This window comes from Achroia grisella, unplaced genomic scaffold, assembly GCF_030625045.1.
Source record: "Achroia grisella isolate CSIRO2021 unplaced genomic scaffold, CSIRO_AGI_Agris_v1 utg146, whole genome shotgun sequence".
Taxonomy (NCBI): Eukaryota; Metazoa; Arthropoda; class Insecta; order Lepidoptera; family Pyralidae; genus Achroia; species Achroia grisella.
In genome coordinates this window covers 846387-867283 of record NW_026712636.1, presented here as the reverse complement: position 1 = coordinate 867283, position 20897 = coordinate 846387, and the positions used below count along the sequence as shown (strand labels likewise).

General features: G+C 37.0%; 2 protein-coding genes across 2 annotated transcripts in view; one reads left to right on the top strand and one right to left on the bottom strand.

Annotated features, from left to right (window-relative positions):
• LOC131855529 (sortilin-related receptor-like) overlaps positions 1-11493 on the top strand; it is a 42913-nt gene extending 31420 nt beyond the window's left edge. Inside the window, exons 13-28 of the mRNA XM_059206803.1 lie at positions 1619-1934; positions 2277-2527; positions 3165-3317; positions 3675-3841; positions 4079-4194; positions 4584-4798; positions 5201-5469; positions 5535-5758; positions 6460-6729; positions 7259-7394; positions 7855-7960; positions 8308-8433; positions 9034-9176; positions 9479-9684; positions 10026-10208; positions 10689-11493. Coding sequence (XP_059062786.1) covers positions 1619-1934; positions 2277-2527; positions 3165-3317; positions 3675-3841; positions 4079-4194; positions 4584-4798; positions 5201-5469; positions 5535-5758; positions 6460-6729; positions 7259-7394; positions 7855-7960; positions 8308-8433; positions 9034-9176; positions 9479-9684; positions 10026-10208; positions 10689-10750 — 2943 coding nt within the window. The 3' untranslated portion in view covers positions 10751-11493. The remainder of the gene's footprint in view (positions 1-1618; positions 1935-2276; positions 2528-3164; positions 3318-3674; positions 3842-4078; positions 4195-4583; positions 4799-5200; positions 5470-5534; positions 5759-6459; positions 6730-7258; positions 7395-7854; positions 7961-8307; positions 8434-9033; positions 9177-9478; positions 9685-10025; positions 10209-10688) is intronic.
• Positions 11494-13158: 1665 nt separating this feature from the next.
• Positions 13159-20228, bottom strand: LOC131855527 (uncharacterized). Its single transcript, XM_059206802.1, has 8 exons — positions 19633-20228; positions 18989-19506; positions 18583-18915; positions 16964-17105; positions 15668-15806; positions 15047-15155; positions 13704-13843; positions 13159-13319 (listed from the first exon to the last, which is right to left on the bottom strand). Exons 1-8 carry the CDS (start codon positions 20226-20228, stop codon positions 13179-13181), a joined length of 2118 nt encoding a protein of 705 aa, XP_059062785.1. The 3' UTR covers positions 13159-13178.
• Positions 20229-20897: the final 669 nt, after the last annotated feature.

The following is a 20897-nucleotide window of genomic DNA, read 5'->3' as shown; positions in this document are numbered from 1 at the left end:
TACGTATGGTATAGACAATAGTTTAAACCAAAAATTAATAACAATTTTAGTATAGTTATAAGTAGGAATGTACAGTTAACTCGAGAATGAGAACTTTTGGTAACAAATTGTTTTCTTGAGAATTCAATAGATAACAGTCAATTTGTTACATAATCGTCTTTACGAATTATAACGTGTCAATACGAAGTTTCAGATATTAAATAATGTATATGTTGATAGAGAACAATTCCGTATTTGCTTAACATATGCTATTACTATCCACAAATCACAAGGCCTTAGTTTTGCCAGTCCTCTTCTCAACATTGCCTCCTCTATATTTAATAAAGGGCAGGTTTACGTTGGACTCTTCAGAGTTAAAACCTTAGATGGAGTACGTCTTAACAATTTTGATCCAAGTCACGAGAGCTCTATTGTAGAGTACAACCATCTGTGGACGTTATACCGCCCCGATTTGCCCAAAAATTCCTGATACTGAATTGGCATTGCACTTGAACATTTAAAAGTTACAAGAAAATATAGAAAATAACACAAAAAAAAGACAATTATACCCCGTAAATATACGAAAATACAGTAATTTATCAAAAATAATTTGGTATTAATTTAGTCATAAATAAGTACCTCGTATAATTTATGTACAAAAAGTAATGATATCCCATCAAAAACATAAATGTGAAATGATAGCCGAGTTTAATATTATGATATATGGCTTGATTGTTGACTTCTACGACAAAAGAGATGAGATCTAAATGGGTGCCAAGTTCAATGGTCTGTCCTGAAATGTATTTATAACAATATAAAATATCATTTCTTCTTATAACTTAGGATAATATACTGTAGCCTAAGGTCTAACTTGGCTAGTTTTCATATACGAAATATACTGTAGCCTTCGCAAGTTCTAAACATGTTACTTGTCGGTTCCTATTTTAATATTAATAGTAACTAGCAATCGAAAGTAATAATTGGTATATGAGAACTGGCCAAGTTAGACCTTAGGCTACAGTATATTATCCTAATTTATAAGAAGAAATGATATTTTATATTGTTATAAATACATTTCAGGACAGACCATTGAACTTGGCACCCATTTAGATCTCATCTCTTTTGTCGTAGAAGTCAACAATCAAGCCATATATCATAATATTAAACTCGGCTATCATTTCACATTTATGTTTTTGATGGGATATCTAAATACGACCTCATTTTTGCATAGTTATAAGAAAAGGTGGTGTAGCGGTTTATCACACCGCTTCATCACCGATCGTCGCGGGTTCGATTCCTCGCACGGTACAAACATTTGTATTCATGAGTATGATTGTTTGTAACGGTCTGGGTATTTTCTATATATAATATGTATATATTTACGAAAACAAATATATCTATGTATTTGTATCAGTTGTCTAGTACCCATAACACAAGCTTTAGGTAGCCAAATTTGGGTCTAGATGTCGCTGTGTGAATGGTCCTGAGATATTTATTTATTATTTATCAAGTAATCAGTTTTAGTGACCTGAGTGTAGTCGCCAGTGAAGCCGGAATCTCGACGCCCCCACCTCCAACCCTGTACAGGGAGTTAATCAGAATTTTTAAAATCTCTAATTATTATTATTTGTTATAATAGCTATGCGATGGTGAGAACGACTGTAGCGATACAGAAGCATCCGATGAGAAAAACTGCACAGGCACCCAACATTCGAAGCTCATACCGCGTCCGACTACTGATAAAGTGGACTTCGCATCGAACAGTTCGTGTCTGGACTGGATGTTCAGATGCAGCAACGGCAACTGTCTCCCATATTGGTGGAGGTGCGACGGTGTAGATGACTGCAATGATTTCTCCGATGAGATTGGCTGTGGGTCTACGGACACGACTGTAATACCATCTGATCAACATCCCTCGATAAAATGCGGAAAGAACCAGTTCACTTGTTCGCCAGGTCAGTGCAGTTTATGCGTATGATTGCTATTTAGTTATTAATTTATGAATATTCATTTATTAATATAATTGACAACAATTTCTCTCAGACATAAAGACTGATTAATAACGAAAGCTATATAAGTGAATAATTAAAATGGCTAAACTAAACTAATGTTGCCCTACATTAGTTCTTCGGAATGGCGACTCATAAGGGTGTGACACGAAGACGTGATGTGAATATTAATGTGCAGGTGCCAATACCCACTATCGGTTGGGACGTCTACTTACTTACTATTCCAGTTACAATAAAAAAATCAACTGTCGCCCGCATATCATAAAATCGAATTTGATTTGGTACCAGGCGTGTGCATACCGCTGTCGTGGGTGTGCGACTCGGTCGCGGACTGCGCTGACGGCGCGGACGAGCAGCCGGCCAGCTGCGAGCGGCGCACGGGGGGTGCGGGGGGTGCGGGCGGCGCGGGGGGCGCGGCCTGCGCGGCCGACGCGGCGCCCTGCGGCGACGGACGAGGTTGCGTACGAGACGAGCAGCTGTGCGACGGCGTGCTTCACTGTGCAGATGGCAGCGACGAGCTGCACTGCGGGCCCGTCTCGGTACGTACACTTCAGTGGGCGGTCACATGTGCGACCAGCTGGACCTTATAATATACTTTAAGATTTTCTTAATGTTTAGTAAACTATTTGGTCTTATAATTGTAGCGCAGAGGTTAGGAGGGATGAGGTGCATCGCCGTAGCGTTATTTATTTATTTTAAAAAATGATTTGATGAGGTGTCGCTACATTACATTTTTTTTGTAGTGTCTAGTTAGTGAGTATACCGGTGAAATAATTGTTTACTTATAAATGTACAATAAATACCTATTTATTGTACATTTATACTAGAATCTGTCCCGAGTGTTGATAGAAATATTACAAGTGTAGGTACATAATCAATATTTAAGTTAATCACGTCGCCAAAAGAAATTCCCCTTATCAATTATAGCTAAATATGTGTTCACTTTTATCTATGCATCCAACGCACCGCTACCACGGGCTAAGTTGGCGGTGCTGCTATTGGCGATCGTCGGCAGAAATACTTACCGGCTTTACTTATAATGTCACCATTCAAATTTAATTAATATCTACTGTCTTTCAGAACAATTTATAATTTATATATCTTAATCACAGAGTACGAGTTTCATTAGTGGTATCCAGGACTATACGCTTCTATAATTTTTATGAATATGTTTAGAAACCTCCAACGAGCTGTCCGAGCGACACGCAGGCTTGCGACGGCGGCGCTACGTGTGTGGGGCGCGCGGCACTGTGCGACGGCCGCGCTGACTGCCGCGACGGTAGCGACGAGCTCGACTGCCCCGCCGGCCGCCCTCCACCCGCGTACCAGGTACGTGCGGCAGTAGCGTCTACGACTTCCGGCTGGACTGCTGCCCGGCACTAATTTAGCCATTGCTGTGATGTTCACTGCCTCAGAAACTGAACAAGGGACATGGAGTAGATATTTAATTGTTAGTCGGCAGTAAGATCGATGCGCGCCTGCCTATTAATCTTTCGAGTTTCGGTTTGTATAAGCACGAGGTTGATCATCGCCAACTTTGTAGTCTGAATAATTGTGTTTGTAGTATTTGTGCGATATATAATTTAAATGCTCGTTATTAATTAGTAAGGATTCCTCCTTTAACTTTTGTCTTCTATTTTGTCTATTTCGTTAAAAGTATAATTTTAATTAAATAAAATATTTCAGTTCCTAAGTCTTGGCGTGGACCAGTCGACAATAAACTCCACCAGTTTCCTGATATCGTGTTGGATGGCCCAGCAGAAACTAGTTAAATACAGCTTCTTACCTTCAATATCTAAAGTCGAAGACGGTATTTGGCATAATATGACTTGGACAAACGATAGCATATATAGGTATGTTTAAAATATAATATATTTTTGCAAAGCAAAAGTCATCTGCACTTAAAACTTAAAAGGTATATAACATGCTTTTAAAAGAGCAACAGGCAAGTTTCTTGCTTATTCTTGACTGAATCTATATTCCGAATGTTTATGAATAAACTTATTTAAATTCTAATCAAATATAAATGTACTATAAGAAGTTAAACCAATGTTCACATTATGATTGATAATATTGTTATTGTTTTAAAGGTTCACAAATTTGGAGCCATACACGAATTACAACGTCACATTCTACATCCAAGACAGCAAATCTAATACAACATATGCATCGCTCAAGTTCGTGAACATGACTACTGGTGAAGGAGGTGAGATATCTTTACTTAAACTAATATACAATAAATAATATAAAATAGATTAAAAAGTACAATTTTGTACATAGTTTACTAGGAGTACTTAAGTTATGTATGGAAGGCTTTAACATACTCTGGATGCACAGTCTTTAATTAGTTATCGAGAATGACATTGGCACTTCAATGTAAAATAAGTCTTATCAATATAAGGTTCATATCTCCATGTATAATACCATCACCCCGGGACGCGAATAAGTGAGCCTGATAGTGGGGAGTCTCGTTAACGTACGCTGGGGCGCACATATAGTCCTTAATTGGTGATCGATAGTTGATTATACCACTACCTCTCCAATGTAAATTAAGTGTTGTGTATGTATAGATAAGGTTTATATTTCCGTGTGCAGTACCATCACCTCCGGGACGTGTGTCAGTGAGTCAGTTAGTGGGCAGTCGGGTTAACGTACGCTGGGATGCACCGCTTGAGCCACGTGGCCGCATACAGCGCTACTCGCTGTACTACGCACCGCCACTACCTCCTATACAACACGATATACCGGCCGACCAACTGTCCATTAATATAAGGGGCTACTTCAGACCAAATATTACTTATACCTTCTGGGTAAGTTAACTTTGCATATTAATGTTTTCCTTATAATGTATGTGTTAAAGTAAAAATTAAATACTAATCTAGGATATTATTGGTTTCATTTGCAAGTCAAACAGTTTTCACCCAGTTCGGTCAGCTATTTCAGTTAAGAAAAACTGGCAAAAACTTAACTGGCATATTTATTGTTACTTCTTTTAATCTGTTTCAGTCTTTTAATAAATAGCATTATCAAATAGTGTATGTTTAACATATTTTACGGCTTCAGGGGTCTAGCGGTTTAGCATATATTTTTTGTAAATACATAAAATACATTGAAAACATCAAGACCTAGAATACAAACAATCATACTCGTGGTGTGCGAAATTGAAAGACAACCTAGATCGATTTGCTAAAATAATTTATGATCGGTACTAGGTGACGGCGACGAACGGCGCGTCGTCGTCGGCGTCGTCGACGCTGATGAACATAACGTTCGAGGAGCCCGGCGACGTGGACTCGCTCGCCAACGTGAGCGTGGCGCGGCCGACGGCGCACGAGGCGGAGCTGCGCTGGCACCGCATCCGCGGCGTCGACGGCTACCTGCTGCAGCTGCGCCTGCCCGCCAACTACGCGCGCCGCCGCCCGCTGCGCACGCAGGACGACCACGCCACCAGTAACTATCCCACACCTGATGTACTGTCCACGTGCCCACGTGGGCGTGGAGCTGCGCTGGCACCGCATCCGCGGCGTCGACGGCTACCTGCTGCAGCTGCGCCTGCCCGCCAACTACGCGCGCCGCCGCCCGCTGCGCACGCAGGACGACCACGCCACCAGTAACTATCCCACACCTGATGTACTGTCCACGTGCCCACGTGGGCGTGGAGCTGCGCTGGCACCGCATCCGCGGCGTCGACGGCTACCTGCTGCAGCTGCGCCTGCCCGCCAACTACGCGCGCCGCCGCCCGCTGCGCACGCAGGACGACCACGCCACCAGTAACTATCCCACACCTGATGTACTGTCCACGTGCCCACGTGGGCGTGGAGCTGCGCTGGCACCGCATCCGCGGCGTCGACGGCTACCTGCTGCAGCTGCGCCTGCCCGCCAACTACGCGCGCCGCTACTCCTACACGCTAATATATACTTACTCGTAAAGGAAAAAAGTCCAATCTTCAATGGCGGACACTCAAATTCAAATTCAAATTTAAAAATCATTATTCATGTAGGACATTTTAACCGCTTATCAACGTCAAGTTTTACATTATAATTTTATTTCTTTTCCCTACCGTCCAGAGATAAATGTAAACGCCTTGATAAAAAAGTGCCAATGCCTTCATAAAACGATGGAGAAGACCCGAGATTCATTTATTATTTCAGCCACCACGCAACTGGCCTTGTAATATATGTTTCAGTTAAAAGGTGAAGTAAAGCAGAAAAAAATATTTTTTTGACATAAAAGTAGTACGTAGAAAACATTATCTTATTAAAGTTATCCCGTTTTCAATTTTAATCTGTATACCCATGCAAATACACAATATAGCAATGCATAAGGGATATGACGGGTGTTATGTGAAAATGTGATATAAAAACACAGTTGAACTCGGTACTTGGCGTTGCTTTGTCTCTGGGCAGGTCAATGTCTGGATCGGCTAGTTATAATATTGTACTATACATATAAATATTTTTTAATTTACAGTAAAGAATCTACCCCCTGGTGTGGATCTATTCATTGACATAAGGGCGTACAAAAACAACGTCTACGGAGATCCATTCACGATACCTCTGCATACTGCTGGAATGCCCGACGAGACACTGAACTTGACTGCAATCCTGCTGAAAGATGTAGGCACTTCTGTACAGTTGTCGTGGTCGGCGCCGCTCGGTGACAGATATAAGAACCAGACTGTACAATACGAATTACATTATATTAAGGCGATGCAACGATTAACGCCAGGAGTTAGTAACGGTATGTTATTATATTTATATATAAAATTAATAATTATATAGTTTTTTATATTTTTTATATAACGACCTCGATGATCTAGCGGTTTAACGTACCGCTTTGCTTGAGGAATCGAACCCGTGACGGGATCGATTCCTCGTACTGTACAAAGTGTTGTATTTATGAATATGTTTATTTGCATCGGTCTGGGTGCTTTCTATGTGTATTATATATATATTTAATTGTATCAATTATCTAGTACACATAACACAAGCTCTGCAAGATGACGTGTGAATTGTCCAAGAAAATAAAAAAAAAATTGTTTATTTGTAACGTCATAACAATACAATAAAAGTGTTTTACACGCAAATATTCATATTATCATATTATACATAGGCTATGTCATACGCGGATAACGCTGCGAGATTACGCTAGTGCTGAATACACTATAAATATATAATTATTCTCATAATAGTGGTATAAAAAGGAGAAAGACCTGCATAAGAGGTTAAAAATTGTCTATATAGTAGTTATTGTATTTCTTTTTTTACAGATACACAAATAGTAACGACAAATCTTTCGGCGACTGTGGAGGGATTGAGCCCGTGTGAAAGCTACATTTTTGCAGTCGGTCTAGTTGGTGGACCATTGTCTAAATTTATTGAAATCATTACCAGAGGCAATCCGAAGTAAGTATTGATTTGTTTTGTTTTTTGTAAATCCGCAATCAGAATTGGTTATGAAACTGGGTGGACTATGAAAGCCGCGGTCCAGTGAGTGCATGACTTTTTAAATGATCGACTTTTTAAACTTTGTATAAGAGTTATGAAATCTACAACCTCTCTAACTCCGCTGCCTTCTAGGAAGAGTTTCAGATTTAGTGACATCATATTTTAACCTTCATATTAAAATACGAAATCCTGTAAACACAAGTGTTCAACTGACCAGCTGTGACTGTGTTGGAGGTGGGGATGGGGGTAAAAATACTGAAATTAGTGTTACGTAATTTATGGTTTGTGACTAAGTGTGTAAGATTTGATAGTTAGTGAACTAGTAAATCTTCATAGAAACTGAGATGTTATGGCCTTGAGGTCTGTAAACCATAAACCCTCGATTTAAAATAATTTGTTTGTTCATTTACCAATTCAGAGCACCAGTAAAGAATCTCCATGCTGTCTACAATAAACAAACATCACAACTAGAAATCTACTGGTACGCGAATTGTGACGTTCTTCGGGGACCGGTGGCGTATAGGGTAAGTATTTTAAATAACAGTTTTCATTTATATGTAAAACTAGATGTGCTCGCGGCTTCTCCCGTGTGAAATGTAATGCCTGTTATTCTGATGTATAAGTTATATTACAGTAATGTTTCATTAAAGTCCCATAAGTAGTTTTTGTCTGAACGAGTAACAAATATACATCCTCATCCTCACAAAATTTTGTGTGATTTAACGGAAATCATGTCCAACATAATATGAACACAAAAGGCATAACACGTGTTATATATTAAATATAATGAGTATTAAAACCCACAAATATTCGCAATATATAAATAGGAACAAAAATATAAATATTAATTGCTGTTAATTTTTATGTTCAGTTGGAAATAAAAGACGAGGCGCTGGACAAAACAAGCTATTATGAGTTGAAGCCGAAGAGTGAAATCAATGTACGTCATGTGTTTGAAAATGTCGCTGTTGGCGGCAAATACAATATCTGCGTGACAGTAAGTACACTATGTAATTAAATTACCTCTCATATCTCACATAACTCTTTGGTCTATTCTACCATCCAGAACTCAAATTGCTATGTAAGCGCAAACCGTTTACATTGCAATTTGCGTTCTATGCGCTAGCTGCTTACATCGTAAATTACGTTCTGGATGTAGGGCGTGATATGACAGTGAAATTACTAATTATATGATAAACTCCTTCGATCGATACCCCGTATAAATCAAACAGGGACCGTAAGCTACTTGGGTCCCTCTCGGCCCGCATCTCAGCACACCTGTGGGGGTTTAAGCCCAAAGTAGGGACATTAGTATTATGCTAACGCGGGGCGAGAGGGAAGGTTGAAAAGAAGAGGAGATGGGAGAGGAAGAAAGGGAAAAGGATAGAGTGGGGTCACGTCGTCGCATGGAAGAACGACTAAATTTCACCCCTCCTTAAGAAGTCAGCACTCCCTGGGAGTTGCGTGTGATGCGGCGCGCGATAAAGGCCTTTGCTTAGGTCCTTACGGACCGCAGGGTTCGGGCCTCGAGCTCGAGCTCTTTGGTATTCGGGGCTGGATTTGGTATTTGGAGTATTGTAAAATGATATGGTGCCAGGCGGGCGAGGGCAGCACGTGGTCGCGGGCGGCGTGCACCCGAGTCCGCTGCGGCGCCATCGCGGCGCCCCGCGCCGTGCTCGCGCTGCTCTCCGACGGGAACCTCATGGTCAGCTGGAAGGATGACGCGCCGCTCGCAGATACGTAAGTCTACCATTATGGCCATACGACTGACTTGATATAGAAGAGCCGTTTATATAATAGTCCAATTGGGTGGGTCGTTATTTGAATTAAATATGAATTTATCAACCTACCAAGCTGAGCTGAGGAGAACTGATAGTTTTTGTTGTAAAGATGTAGAAAATATTTAGACCGATAGCAATCATGAATATACTTGTTTATTTTAATGTAGACCTTAAAAATTAAAATATTTTTACATTAAATTTTTGTTTTCCATGCCAATATAAATAAAGATTGATTTATGTATATTTACTATTAACTTCCAGTCCCAGATACCAAGTAATACTGTCAGAGAAAGAGATACCCGACGACCTGGGTCAGGTGAGCGAGGATATGACGTCAGTGTTCACTGAGAAGTCGCCGTTGATAGTACGCGCGCCCAGCAATGGACCGCTGTATGTAGCGGTGCGCGCCGTCGCCCCCGACGGCCGACAGAGTGATCTCAGCGAAGTGCGCACACTAGCCGTGGAGGGTCAGTATTGTGTCGTTTTTAATAATAAAATAGTTTCATATTTCATTTACTACTTAATAAGAGGCGTTCATAAATTAGGTCAAATTTTAAAGGGTCGAGGATGGTCAAAATTTGTCTATTGTATTTATATAGTCATTTGCATTCCATAACGTTACAATATGGGTTAATATTATATTATATAACAGCAGTAATTCTTCCAAACGTGACATTTTTAACAATGTATTGGAGGAGTTACAGTAAACATTTTGTAAAAAAATATCTTAAAATTGACTTTCATTGGTGTGACGTAATTTGTGTATGACCTTACCTATATATATAAAGTGTATATTGTAATGTAATAGGCGTGGAGAGCACGGAGTCGAGTGCCATGAGCGCTGCGTGGTGGGCGGCGGCGGCGGGCGGCGCGCTGGCGCTCGTCGCGCTCGGGCTCGTCGCGCGACGACGGTACCGCGCCGCCGCCGCGCACACGCCGCGCACGCCGCGCTACGACAGCCGCCGCGGGCAGGCCACGCTCGGCGACCACGGTACGTACCGCGCTACGACAGCCGCCGCGGGCAGGCCACGCTCGGCGACCACGGTACGTACCGCGCTACGACAGCCGCCGCGGGCAGGCCACGCTCGGCGACCACGGTACGTACCGCGCTACGACAGCCGCCGCGGGCAGGCCACGCTCGGCGACCACGGTACGTACCGCGCTACGACAGCCGCCGCGGGCAGGCCACGCTCGGCGACCACGGTACGTACCGCGCTACAACGGCCGCTGCAGGCATTTCACGGTACGGCACTGGGAATTTCCTGTTCAAGTTCAACAAACCTTGACAATCCTTGTAGGAATTTATAAAGTTTCACTTGTACCGGTACTGAGCAACACCCGCTCCTGATTCTATTAAGCGAACACCAAAAACTACTTATTGGGGAGTCGGACTTCCCACACGCGTTATGATTGTAGTTAACCCCTTTTTGTATTAAAGTCCGTTGTGTTAATACTTCATTTGTACTTTCAGATGACGACGACGTACCTCCTATTCAGGGCTTCTCCGACGACGAGCCCCTGGTGATCGCGTGAGCGGCAGTCTTGTGATGTTAACAGTGATCTTGTCATAACCTATAGTATTTTATATTTATTGTTTTATCAACCACGTCAATCTACGTTCTCGGCATTTCTATATTTAAATCTACGAACAGGTCTATATATAATAAATAGTCTTTTGTGGTTACTCATAGTCTGGTACTAATACTGAAATTTAAATTTAGTGGATAATTTTAGATGTCGTTTAAATAATTCTAAATATGTCATTTGGAAGGAATCAAACGTAAATGTTAAATAAGAAGTACATTAATACTTTCGGCTGGTTCGTAAAGTATACTTTATTATTGTTTTGTTTATGACTTTATGTATATGTCATTAGAGTCTAATTTAAATGTGTAGTTGTATGTGCACTCTTACGCCGAGATCGTAAATTACTTTTAATATATATAAAATTTCATTGCATTGCCAGTCATTTATCTATTAGTCACAAACGAAATTTATGTGAAAGAAATTGTATTTTAAGTTTTGTTTTGTTTTATAAAATATGACGACTGCGATGCTTATATGTTAGTTCGTAACTTTATGTTGATACTGTTTATAAACGCGCTCAGAGTATTATTATGTAATGAATCATTATGTTTAGTTAGAATGCATGACGTATTTCATATTTAGAGACAGGGTTGCATAAAATTTCGCTCGGGAAGCTACATTCACGCTAGCAGTATTATAGTTATGTTTTAACGTCATTTCATGAAAACGCTATTGTTCCGTTATATAAATAGATAGTTAAATACCGAAATTAATAAAGCTTAATATAGACTCCACATTCTAAACACAAGAACAAACGCACATATACTCACATAGTCACACACTTGTATTACATGTAATCCAAGCACATTGACATGTTGCTGTTCGCTCGCTATATTTTACCAATTCTTCACATTTTAAATCCTTTGCTTTCTAGTAAATAATTTTACAACTATTGTTACGTTGTCTCATTAATATTTTTAGGCACACAACTTGCTGAACCCAATGTTACAATTTAGATGGCTTTTGAGCGAAAATCCGTGCTGACCCATATACGACATCGGAACGCGTTTTTAAACCAAAAAAGTTGACGTTATTTTGGCTGTAAATCGTAAGACTTGTTATGTTACGTTAGATTTTATAGTGCTTGCTCATTTTTATATGTTTTATTATTGTAGATAAACAGTATGTACCTCAACTATCTCTTCTTTAATTAATGTTAAACACCAAAGATGGTATATAAATCTATGTGCATGATGAGTACAAGTATTTTATTTTTTTACAGTTGTATACAGACGTATATGTTATATAAACGTGATATTTATCATGATATTGTTAAAGCTCTCGATATTTCGATGCTGTTATAAACGTCCTGGTCACAAGTCAACTGGAGATGACTGGTGCGTCGTAATATTGGGAGTTCTTTATCATAGTAAATATCTCGTTTATATAACGTATGCAATAAGTACAATTGTTACAACCTACTACATGTAGAGACTATGTTGAAAATTATGTGCATAAATTTATCAAGTGTTATAGGATCTCCACATTCCCGTTATATTTGAGAATAGGTTAAGTGTTTAGTTCCTATAACCAAATTAGCAGAGCCGCGTTATAAAAAAGTGATAGTGTATTATTAAATTTATTATGTTGTGGATTGATAAGTACATGCGTAAATATAAACTATAAAAAATAAAACTATAATTATAAAATGTTTGTTATTTTTTATTTAACTAATAGTAAATACAAGCCTTATCCCGCAGTAAAAATTAAAACCTACGTATCCATTTAATCCAGTATATGATTTTATCAATTTCTACTTAAAAAACGAGGTGGAAATAAAAATTACGGAATAGTTTAAGAGTTAAAATAGTTTTATTAGTGTTTTAGAGTTATTATTTGTCTATATAAAATATATTTATGGTATCAAAACTACATAACTATTGGAGCACCAGTTCACGAAGAGTCAACATATAAATGTATATAAGCTGGGCCAGTTCAGAAGGAATCAATCATGATGGTTTCCAGGAGGAAATGGAAGTACAGAAGAACCTTGGACGAATGGTGGTCGACCTGACCGAAAAGCGCGTGGTTAGCCAATGTTCCCTACATTGCCTAAATTTTGCCACTCACCACCACATTGTGGAATTTTTGCTGTATTTCCGAACAGACACGTTATAGAAACCTTCATGTAAAGAGCTAATTCTCCTTCCTAAAAGGCAGGCAACGCGCTTGCAATTTCTTTGGTGTTGCAGCGGCAATCATTTACCATCATGTGAGCAAGCGCGTATTTTCTCTATGCTATAAAAAATGCTAATAATATGGTCACTAGTAACCATTACCGACAATCTCCCTCCAATATAGCTAGCTATATTTAAAATTGGTTTACCATTTTACTGATCGATCAAACGGTTTAATCTTAACAACTAGTCTATTTTCAGCCGAACAGGGATTCTAATGTCCGTATCGCCCACTCGTAGACAGGCAACATTATAAGCACAGTGTCTCGCCACACTGCCACGCCTACGATAGTGTAACGTCCTTCCATATTGCATATCAACGGACCGCCAATTCCTGTCTGACGAATAAAAAGCAATTAACATTGATAAAAACAACTTTATACGTTACTGACGTTTCGTGTTATTAATTAGATAAAAAATTAATAGTCAATTATCTACTACTGTGGATAATTGACCAACAATATAATCATTATTACCTACATACACATTACATTTCAGTTAAATAAATTCCCTTTGAATTCCTTTTTTTTTAATTATTAAGGGACTGACATTGTTTTTGAACCTGTATATTAAAAATCAGTATTTGAGATATCACACACAAAAACATGCATACTCGCTCAAGCCCTCACACATACGCATAACCGAATTCACGCTTGTACGCACTTGTGTATGTATGCATGTATTTATACACAATGCACAGAATAAAAAAAATAAGAACTTACCACAGTACCTCGTGCTTGTACAGAAGCACAAAAGACCTCGTTTGAAAGATTCAATCTTGCTTTATCGGACGAAAATCGCGCACGGCATTCTTGTGGCCTCAAAATGGAAGCCCGTTGCCAACGTGAGAGGGTACGAATTGCTAATGGAATATAAAGGTTTATCAATTATATCGTATATAGATAAATAAAATTAGAGTGTCTGTTTGTAATATTGAAATAACCGTTTTTTACTACATGTATATGAATATAAATACGGTACATACACCAAAAGAACATTTTTTTATAATTTTTGTCTGTCTGTCTGTCGGTCTGTTTGTTCCGGCTAATCTCTGAAATGGCTGGACCGATTTAGTCGGGACTTTTTTTGGCAGGTAGCTGATATAATAAAGAGTAACTTAGGCTACTTTTATTTTAGAAAAATAAAATAAAATTTCACGCGGACGAAGACACGGGAACAGCTAGTCTATACATATAAATAAAATTGGAGTGTCTGTTTGTAATATTGAAATAACCATTTTTGACTACATGCATATGAATATATGCATCTCTGAAATGGCTGGACCGATTTTGACGGGACTTTTTTGTCAGGTAGCTGATGTAATAAGGAGTAACTTAGGCCACTTTTGTTTTAGAAAAAAATCTTTTATTTTATAAAAATATAGTTAAATTCCAAGCAGACGAAGTCGAGGGAACAGCTGGTTGTATAATAAAACAAGCTTACGTCCAATCTTTACGGGTTCGATTCCTCGTATGATACAAACATTTGTATTCATGAATATAATTGTTTGTAGGTGTTTCTAGGCATGCTAGGTACAGTAACACTCTTTCAATTATTTAGTAACAATAAAACAAAGCCTGCGTAGTTTGCACGGTTAAGATAATATTACATAGTTTGAGACTATATGGTGCTATGAAAATTCTCACGCTGCTCAGCTTTAACTTTATTACCTTGATCCTACATACAAAAATTAACATTAACGGCCTCCTAGATGCTATACGGCCTCCTAGAAGAACAATCTAATGTAAACGCGAACTTTTATACCTGATTACTGATTTGACTAACTGGCTTTTTCTTAAGGCCTTGTTGGTGCAGCAGTTTATGGCGCGTTCTTGTGGTTGTTCTTTAGATGAGAGTGGGTTCGATTCAAGTTCATTAAAACATTTTAATATATACCTAATATTATATATAATTATGTTAATATGACGATTAACAGTATTGGTTGTTTTTTATATTATGTGTATTTATAGTTGTTAAATAGATACTTATAGTTCAAACTCTACCAAATATGCAACTAGATGGCGTGATATTTCCATGTGTATTTATCTATTAATTTATGACTTACCTTGATCAAATCCGCCCCATCCGAATATTTTACAGTCATGGTCAGAGCGTGAGTCTCCGAGACAAGCCGGCTGCACATTGGTATTTAAACGCAAAGGTTGCGTCCAATGCTGAAATATAGTAATTTTTTTTTTATAAATGGTATATTTTGTATGATTTATTATTTTTTCTATATATGCCACTCCTATTTAATACGGATATTAGAGTAATAGAGGATACCATAAGCTACACATGACGTGATCTATTATAATGCTGTGTATGATTCCTTCAGCCTGATCAGGGTGATTGTGTTCGGTCTAGTTATAACAACTTTTTTTGTAAATTGATAGCTCGCCTAATGAAAAGTAGCAACCCTCGTATATATACAGTAACAGTATCACAGATCTTTGGGATGTTAGCGGAATTATGTAACCATCTTAAGGACCAAGATGTTATGACTTAGTATCCTGTAATTACACTGCCTTATCTCGCTCCTCAACCGAAACATCTTACAAAGCAGCTCCTTGGCGGCTGAAGTAAGTAAGACCAGGTGGGACCAGACCAGAGATATAGTTACCAGACGATAAAGTCTATCTTAGTAACCGTTCCTGTTAAATGGGGATTGGTGATTAACAGTACGTACCATTAATGCAATATTGTGGTTTAAATCATCAGGTTTATATTGGGGATGTATAATTGAAGTAGTGACTCGATTTTGCGCACGTGATCTGTCTTTTAAGTCCCATACTCCTGTAACTATAGTAATATCCCCAGATTTTCTTCTGCAAAAATATGTCAAAGAATTAATCATATCAAAATTAATGTAGGTAAACCTATTTACATTTAAAAATAATATATACATAGATAATAAACAAATATGAGTGTACCATATATTTCACTAATAAAATTATTATGGTTGAAGGGTAAGATGATGCAGTGAAACCTTCAATCCTAAATTCCATTGCCCCTTTTTGAGAGGCTTGACATCTTAGTCTACCGGAATGGCAACCCAAGAGTGGTGTCGCGGACTTCACATGATAACGTGATGTCCGTATTGCTATTCATATAATCGGCGACATCGTTGTCAATTACATGAACAGCGACCACTTACCGTCAGGTGGTGATTGTAATTCTAATTACATAAATAAATTCTATCTCTTTGTACCTACTAATTACCTACTTAATACTAATTAGTAAAGGTAACAGTACCTACATACGAAATCTGAATTTCGTATGTAGGTACTGTTACCTTTACAATTCTCTGGTCCGTATCAATGACTACTGTATTTTTCGTTCAGGTTCCTTTTCCCTCACGCATATTGTACGAGTAGCAGAAGTTTTTTGTTTGAAAAATAAATAATGCGAATGTGCAGATTCAATGTTTCAATGCTGAATGCTTTATTTGAATTATTATTGTGATTTTGAATATTCATGATTATTGTTTCTGTATGAAATAAATGTTTTGTTTAATTATCTGCTCTTTTTAAAGATTTAATCTCTTGAAGTACGTCCTTTGTGATACAAACTATTTTGACATAAAACTTAACGATCTGTATAAACGTTAAGTCATCCAAAGGCAACTGATAGAAATACATGCAGACATTTTCGAATTTATAATATTCTTATTTGTTAACTAGAGCATAACTTGAGGAAGTTGATTTACTTATACCTACTTGCTGTTTATTATTATTAATCTATGGTTTTAACACCAAATGCATATTTTTCTCTCTTTCTTTATATAATATTAAGAAAACAATTTTTATTTACATGTAAACTAGCATTGCCTGCGACATCTTCTACGTCATAAAAATTGACTTGAGATAGCCCACATCTTACGCTATCTAAACGCGACTTCACTGAGTAATAAATAAACTTACTTTCGTATTAATAATATTAGTTGGATTGCTAAAAAATTTTGAAGTTACAAATCATAGAGTACCTATAGACACAATCCGCTGAGGTTATGGCAGCTCGAGGATGAATAATAGAAGCGTAGCATAGAATTCCCTGTCGTTGCTTTGTAAGAACTACCAAAGCGAGCCAAGGATGTGAACCATTCTCGGCGTTTCCCATATGTTGTTCTAGAACAATACAAAAAAAGAATCAGAAACCACTAAAGACTGCTTGGACATATCGTATGTTCGTTTTATAACATTGTTAAAAGATTTTATAATCACTTTATTGTATCAATATTAATTAAAGTAGACACTCATAAATAGACAATTGATGTGACTCAGGACATGTTATCATATTTTGAATTTATAAATTATTTTTTTACACATATGTGACATTTGATATAATAAAGATAACTCTGATAGTAGTCATCTAAGCAGAGTCCCAAGTTAAGCAGAGCTTGTGTTATAGATACTAGACCATTGATCCATACATTTTTTTACTATGCGTACATAATATATAAATACCCAGACCAGGGGGAGGGGATTGTTAGTAATGTGGACTGATGATCCCATTGCTAGCAATGTACCATGTCAGGTTGACCTCCACATGGTTCCCCTTGGAAACCATCGTGATAAATTCCCGTTGAATTTACCTGGGCTAACTGACCTGACTTCGTGTTCATCCTATCATCCTCCACTAGTGCCCCACCAGCGTAAACCATTAGCGCAGGCGGGTGCATCATTCCATTATCATACACAAAAAAAATACCAGACTGACAAAAATAATCATACTCAGGAATACAAATGTTTGTGTTTGTTTGTGTGAGAAATCAAACCCGCGACCACCGGCGGTGTGCTAAACCGCCAGATCACCGAGTCTGTGGCTAAATATATGTATATTAATTCGAAAATGACAACGAAACGTGTAATTATACCGAGAAATGTCATGTTGGTAGGTTCGTCCCGCTAGCTCGTGATTGCTGGGTTAAATGAGATTAAATCGAGTGTATGATCATCAGAATGGAAAGAGACGACAAAATGTCTATGATTATTCATGTGGGGCATTATATGTTTGTTTAGTCGACCTATTTTCGTTTATGCATATACCATTTTATTCTAAATTTAGATATTCGTATCGTTAACAGATTTAAAGAGGACAATTTCAATTTTATATTTTTATGTGTATGAATGTTATGTTACATATGTATGTACTTCCGTCAATTGTAAAAGAGTATGAGATTTTTTTTGTAATTATTACTGATTCACCACTTATAATTTTTTTATTAAATCTAAGTCAGAAATTCATATTGCAACACACTCGACCACTTATGCACGAAATAACTTTTTATTTTAGGTAATATATTAGATATATTTAGAAATGTCTCAACTTTAATATTTTTTGTGTCATTAATTTTTTGTGGACAGAATATTAACTGCAATATTGATAAAAAATAGAAAAAAAAACTATTTTTGAATGAAAGATAATTCATGTTAGGCGCCGTGTCATAGACTATGTGTAAATTTTCGTTATGATCCCTATAGTCATGACAGACAGACATTCTTTTAGATTTATAATACTACATTGTATAAGTAAATAGTAAGTAATGTTACATATTACATGAACTTTGGTTTCACATAAAAAGTATTAATATTGACTATTTACCATTTAAATCGTTAAGCGTAATTAACACTTTTCCACAACTCTTGAACTTTTGCCTCTGTATAAAATCCGCATTGCCATTATCCGTGTTAGACTCTATAATTAACGATTCTTCGCTAACTTTGTCGACGAAACTCTCAGTCGTACTTTTTTTCAGATTGTTTGAGTAAAACTTGTTTTTATTTCTGGCTAAATTTAGGAGTTTGAAACCTTGTAACACTTGGAAATCGGGATTAGATTGGTAACTGACAGTTTGACTTTCAGGGTTATATTGGGGTTCGTTTGGTGTTGAAATTTTTAGTGGTTTTCCACGTTTGGGAATACTCGCTGAAGTACCTGAAATGGTGAAATAAAGAATGAAGTCATTTATTATATAGAATTTTTTGAATAATAATAATGTCATACTTACTTCGTCTTGGATCTATAGTACTAGAATAACCAGGCTCATCATCATATTCATAGTCGTCGACAGAGTCTTCATAAGATGGCCTATTATTATAATTAGTCCAACCAAAAGGACGTCCATCGTCATGATATATCCCTAAAAGTCCAGGTTTTGGTAATTCTACAATATAATCTTCCACGTTATCCTCATTATGACAATTATTTTTTAAGTTTACGGGTTTCATTGAAGTGTTTGGATATTTTGGGCGTCTGTTCTTTATATTCCAATACGGATCCTCGTAATCATCATCTATGAGAATTTTTCTTTGCTGTTTGTTTTTTTTAATATTAGTAAATTGTGTATATTTATGTCGTAATAAAAAGTTTTTTTGGTTTAATGCTTCATTTGCACTGTCTTTAGCAGATCTTTTATTTCGTTTGTTATGTCTTGAAGTTGTGTCGGGAAATATAATTTTTGATGGGCCTTGATTCAATGGCAATATACAACAGATCAATTGGAAGTCGTTTTCAGATTTATTTAGGCTGAAAAATGATTGTATTAAATAATAATTTATTTGTACAATGCATTAATTAAAAAAATAAAGTTAAAATATAACAAAGTAGTATAATCTACTCGCTTTTTTTTAGAATAATTATATGGATACGTACGTTCGTTTATAAATGAGTCCATTTTTGCGGTAACATTCATTTTTCTTCATATATGAGCAGATATTTTCCGTGTACGGTACTATTTTATTGTTTGTATTGAATTGTATGTCATCAGATATGTTTCTATTAGCCTTTTCTGGCATGGAAACCATTGGCATTTTCTTTTTGTCGAGCACATTTTTCCATACATTTTTTTCTTCAGGAAAGTGAAAGTTAAGCTCATCGTTATTTTTTGATTCATTACTAACTGTGAATATGGTGGTATTCAGTTTGAGATTTTTCTTGTACTTATCATCACTGGGCCAAAATATTGTATTTTCATTCTTAAAATTATTATCTATTTTCCACTTTTCATTTTTTGTTATATTTTTATTTTCAATCGTCGGTATTATTGGTTTCCAGCTTTCGTCGTAATTATCTTTGAATACAATTTTATCTGACTCATCAGTATCAAATTCACTTATATCTTCAAATTTGGGTGGTGGAGCTTCCTTTCCTTTTAACTTGGCCACTTTATCATTCAACCACCAAAACTCACCACTTATTTGAGCTAATGAAATTTTTGTGGCAAATACCAAAAATATGAATGCGTGCATTATGTTAATTTTGCGTGCACCTTTCACATATGTATTATAATAACTATTAATTTTGCAGGATGTTGCATCGAGAGCGTCTATTGTTATGGGTTCACCATCAATTTTGCGTACGATTATGCTTTGTGAACAAACCGTGTTCACGTACGTCCTGTGGAATATGACTACAACTTGCGGCGAATTGGTCGCTTTTATGACGGTACGGTCAGTGTAAAAATGATAACAAAAATTATTAAGGATACTTTGATATTAAATGTAATTACTAGTAATATTTATTTTATATCAATTTATATTAAACTCTAATATATTTTTAGTGCCTATTTTGTTACTATTAAGTTGGGATATAGAGTATATAAGAGATAACAGCATTAAGAAGCAACGTAAATTTATAATTATGTATCATCTTGTAATACAAATTAATTTTAGTACTAATTTCATTAAAATCTTAGCTAACTAACAGACGGTTAAAACAGACAGAAACACTAATTATTTTATTAATATTAAAATGGATAGTTTCAGTCTATTTTATTTTATAGATTGAATTTAGATATTAGATTAACTTTTGTACGTTGCCTCTCGTCCTCTTGATAAATACGAGAAATACCATATTAGTGTTAATCTTCTCTTATTTTATCGATGAATTCCCGTGAAAAGTTTTATATTTATAACCAT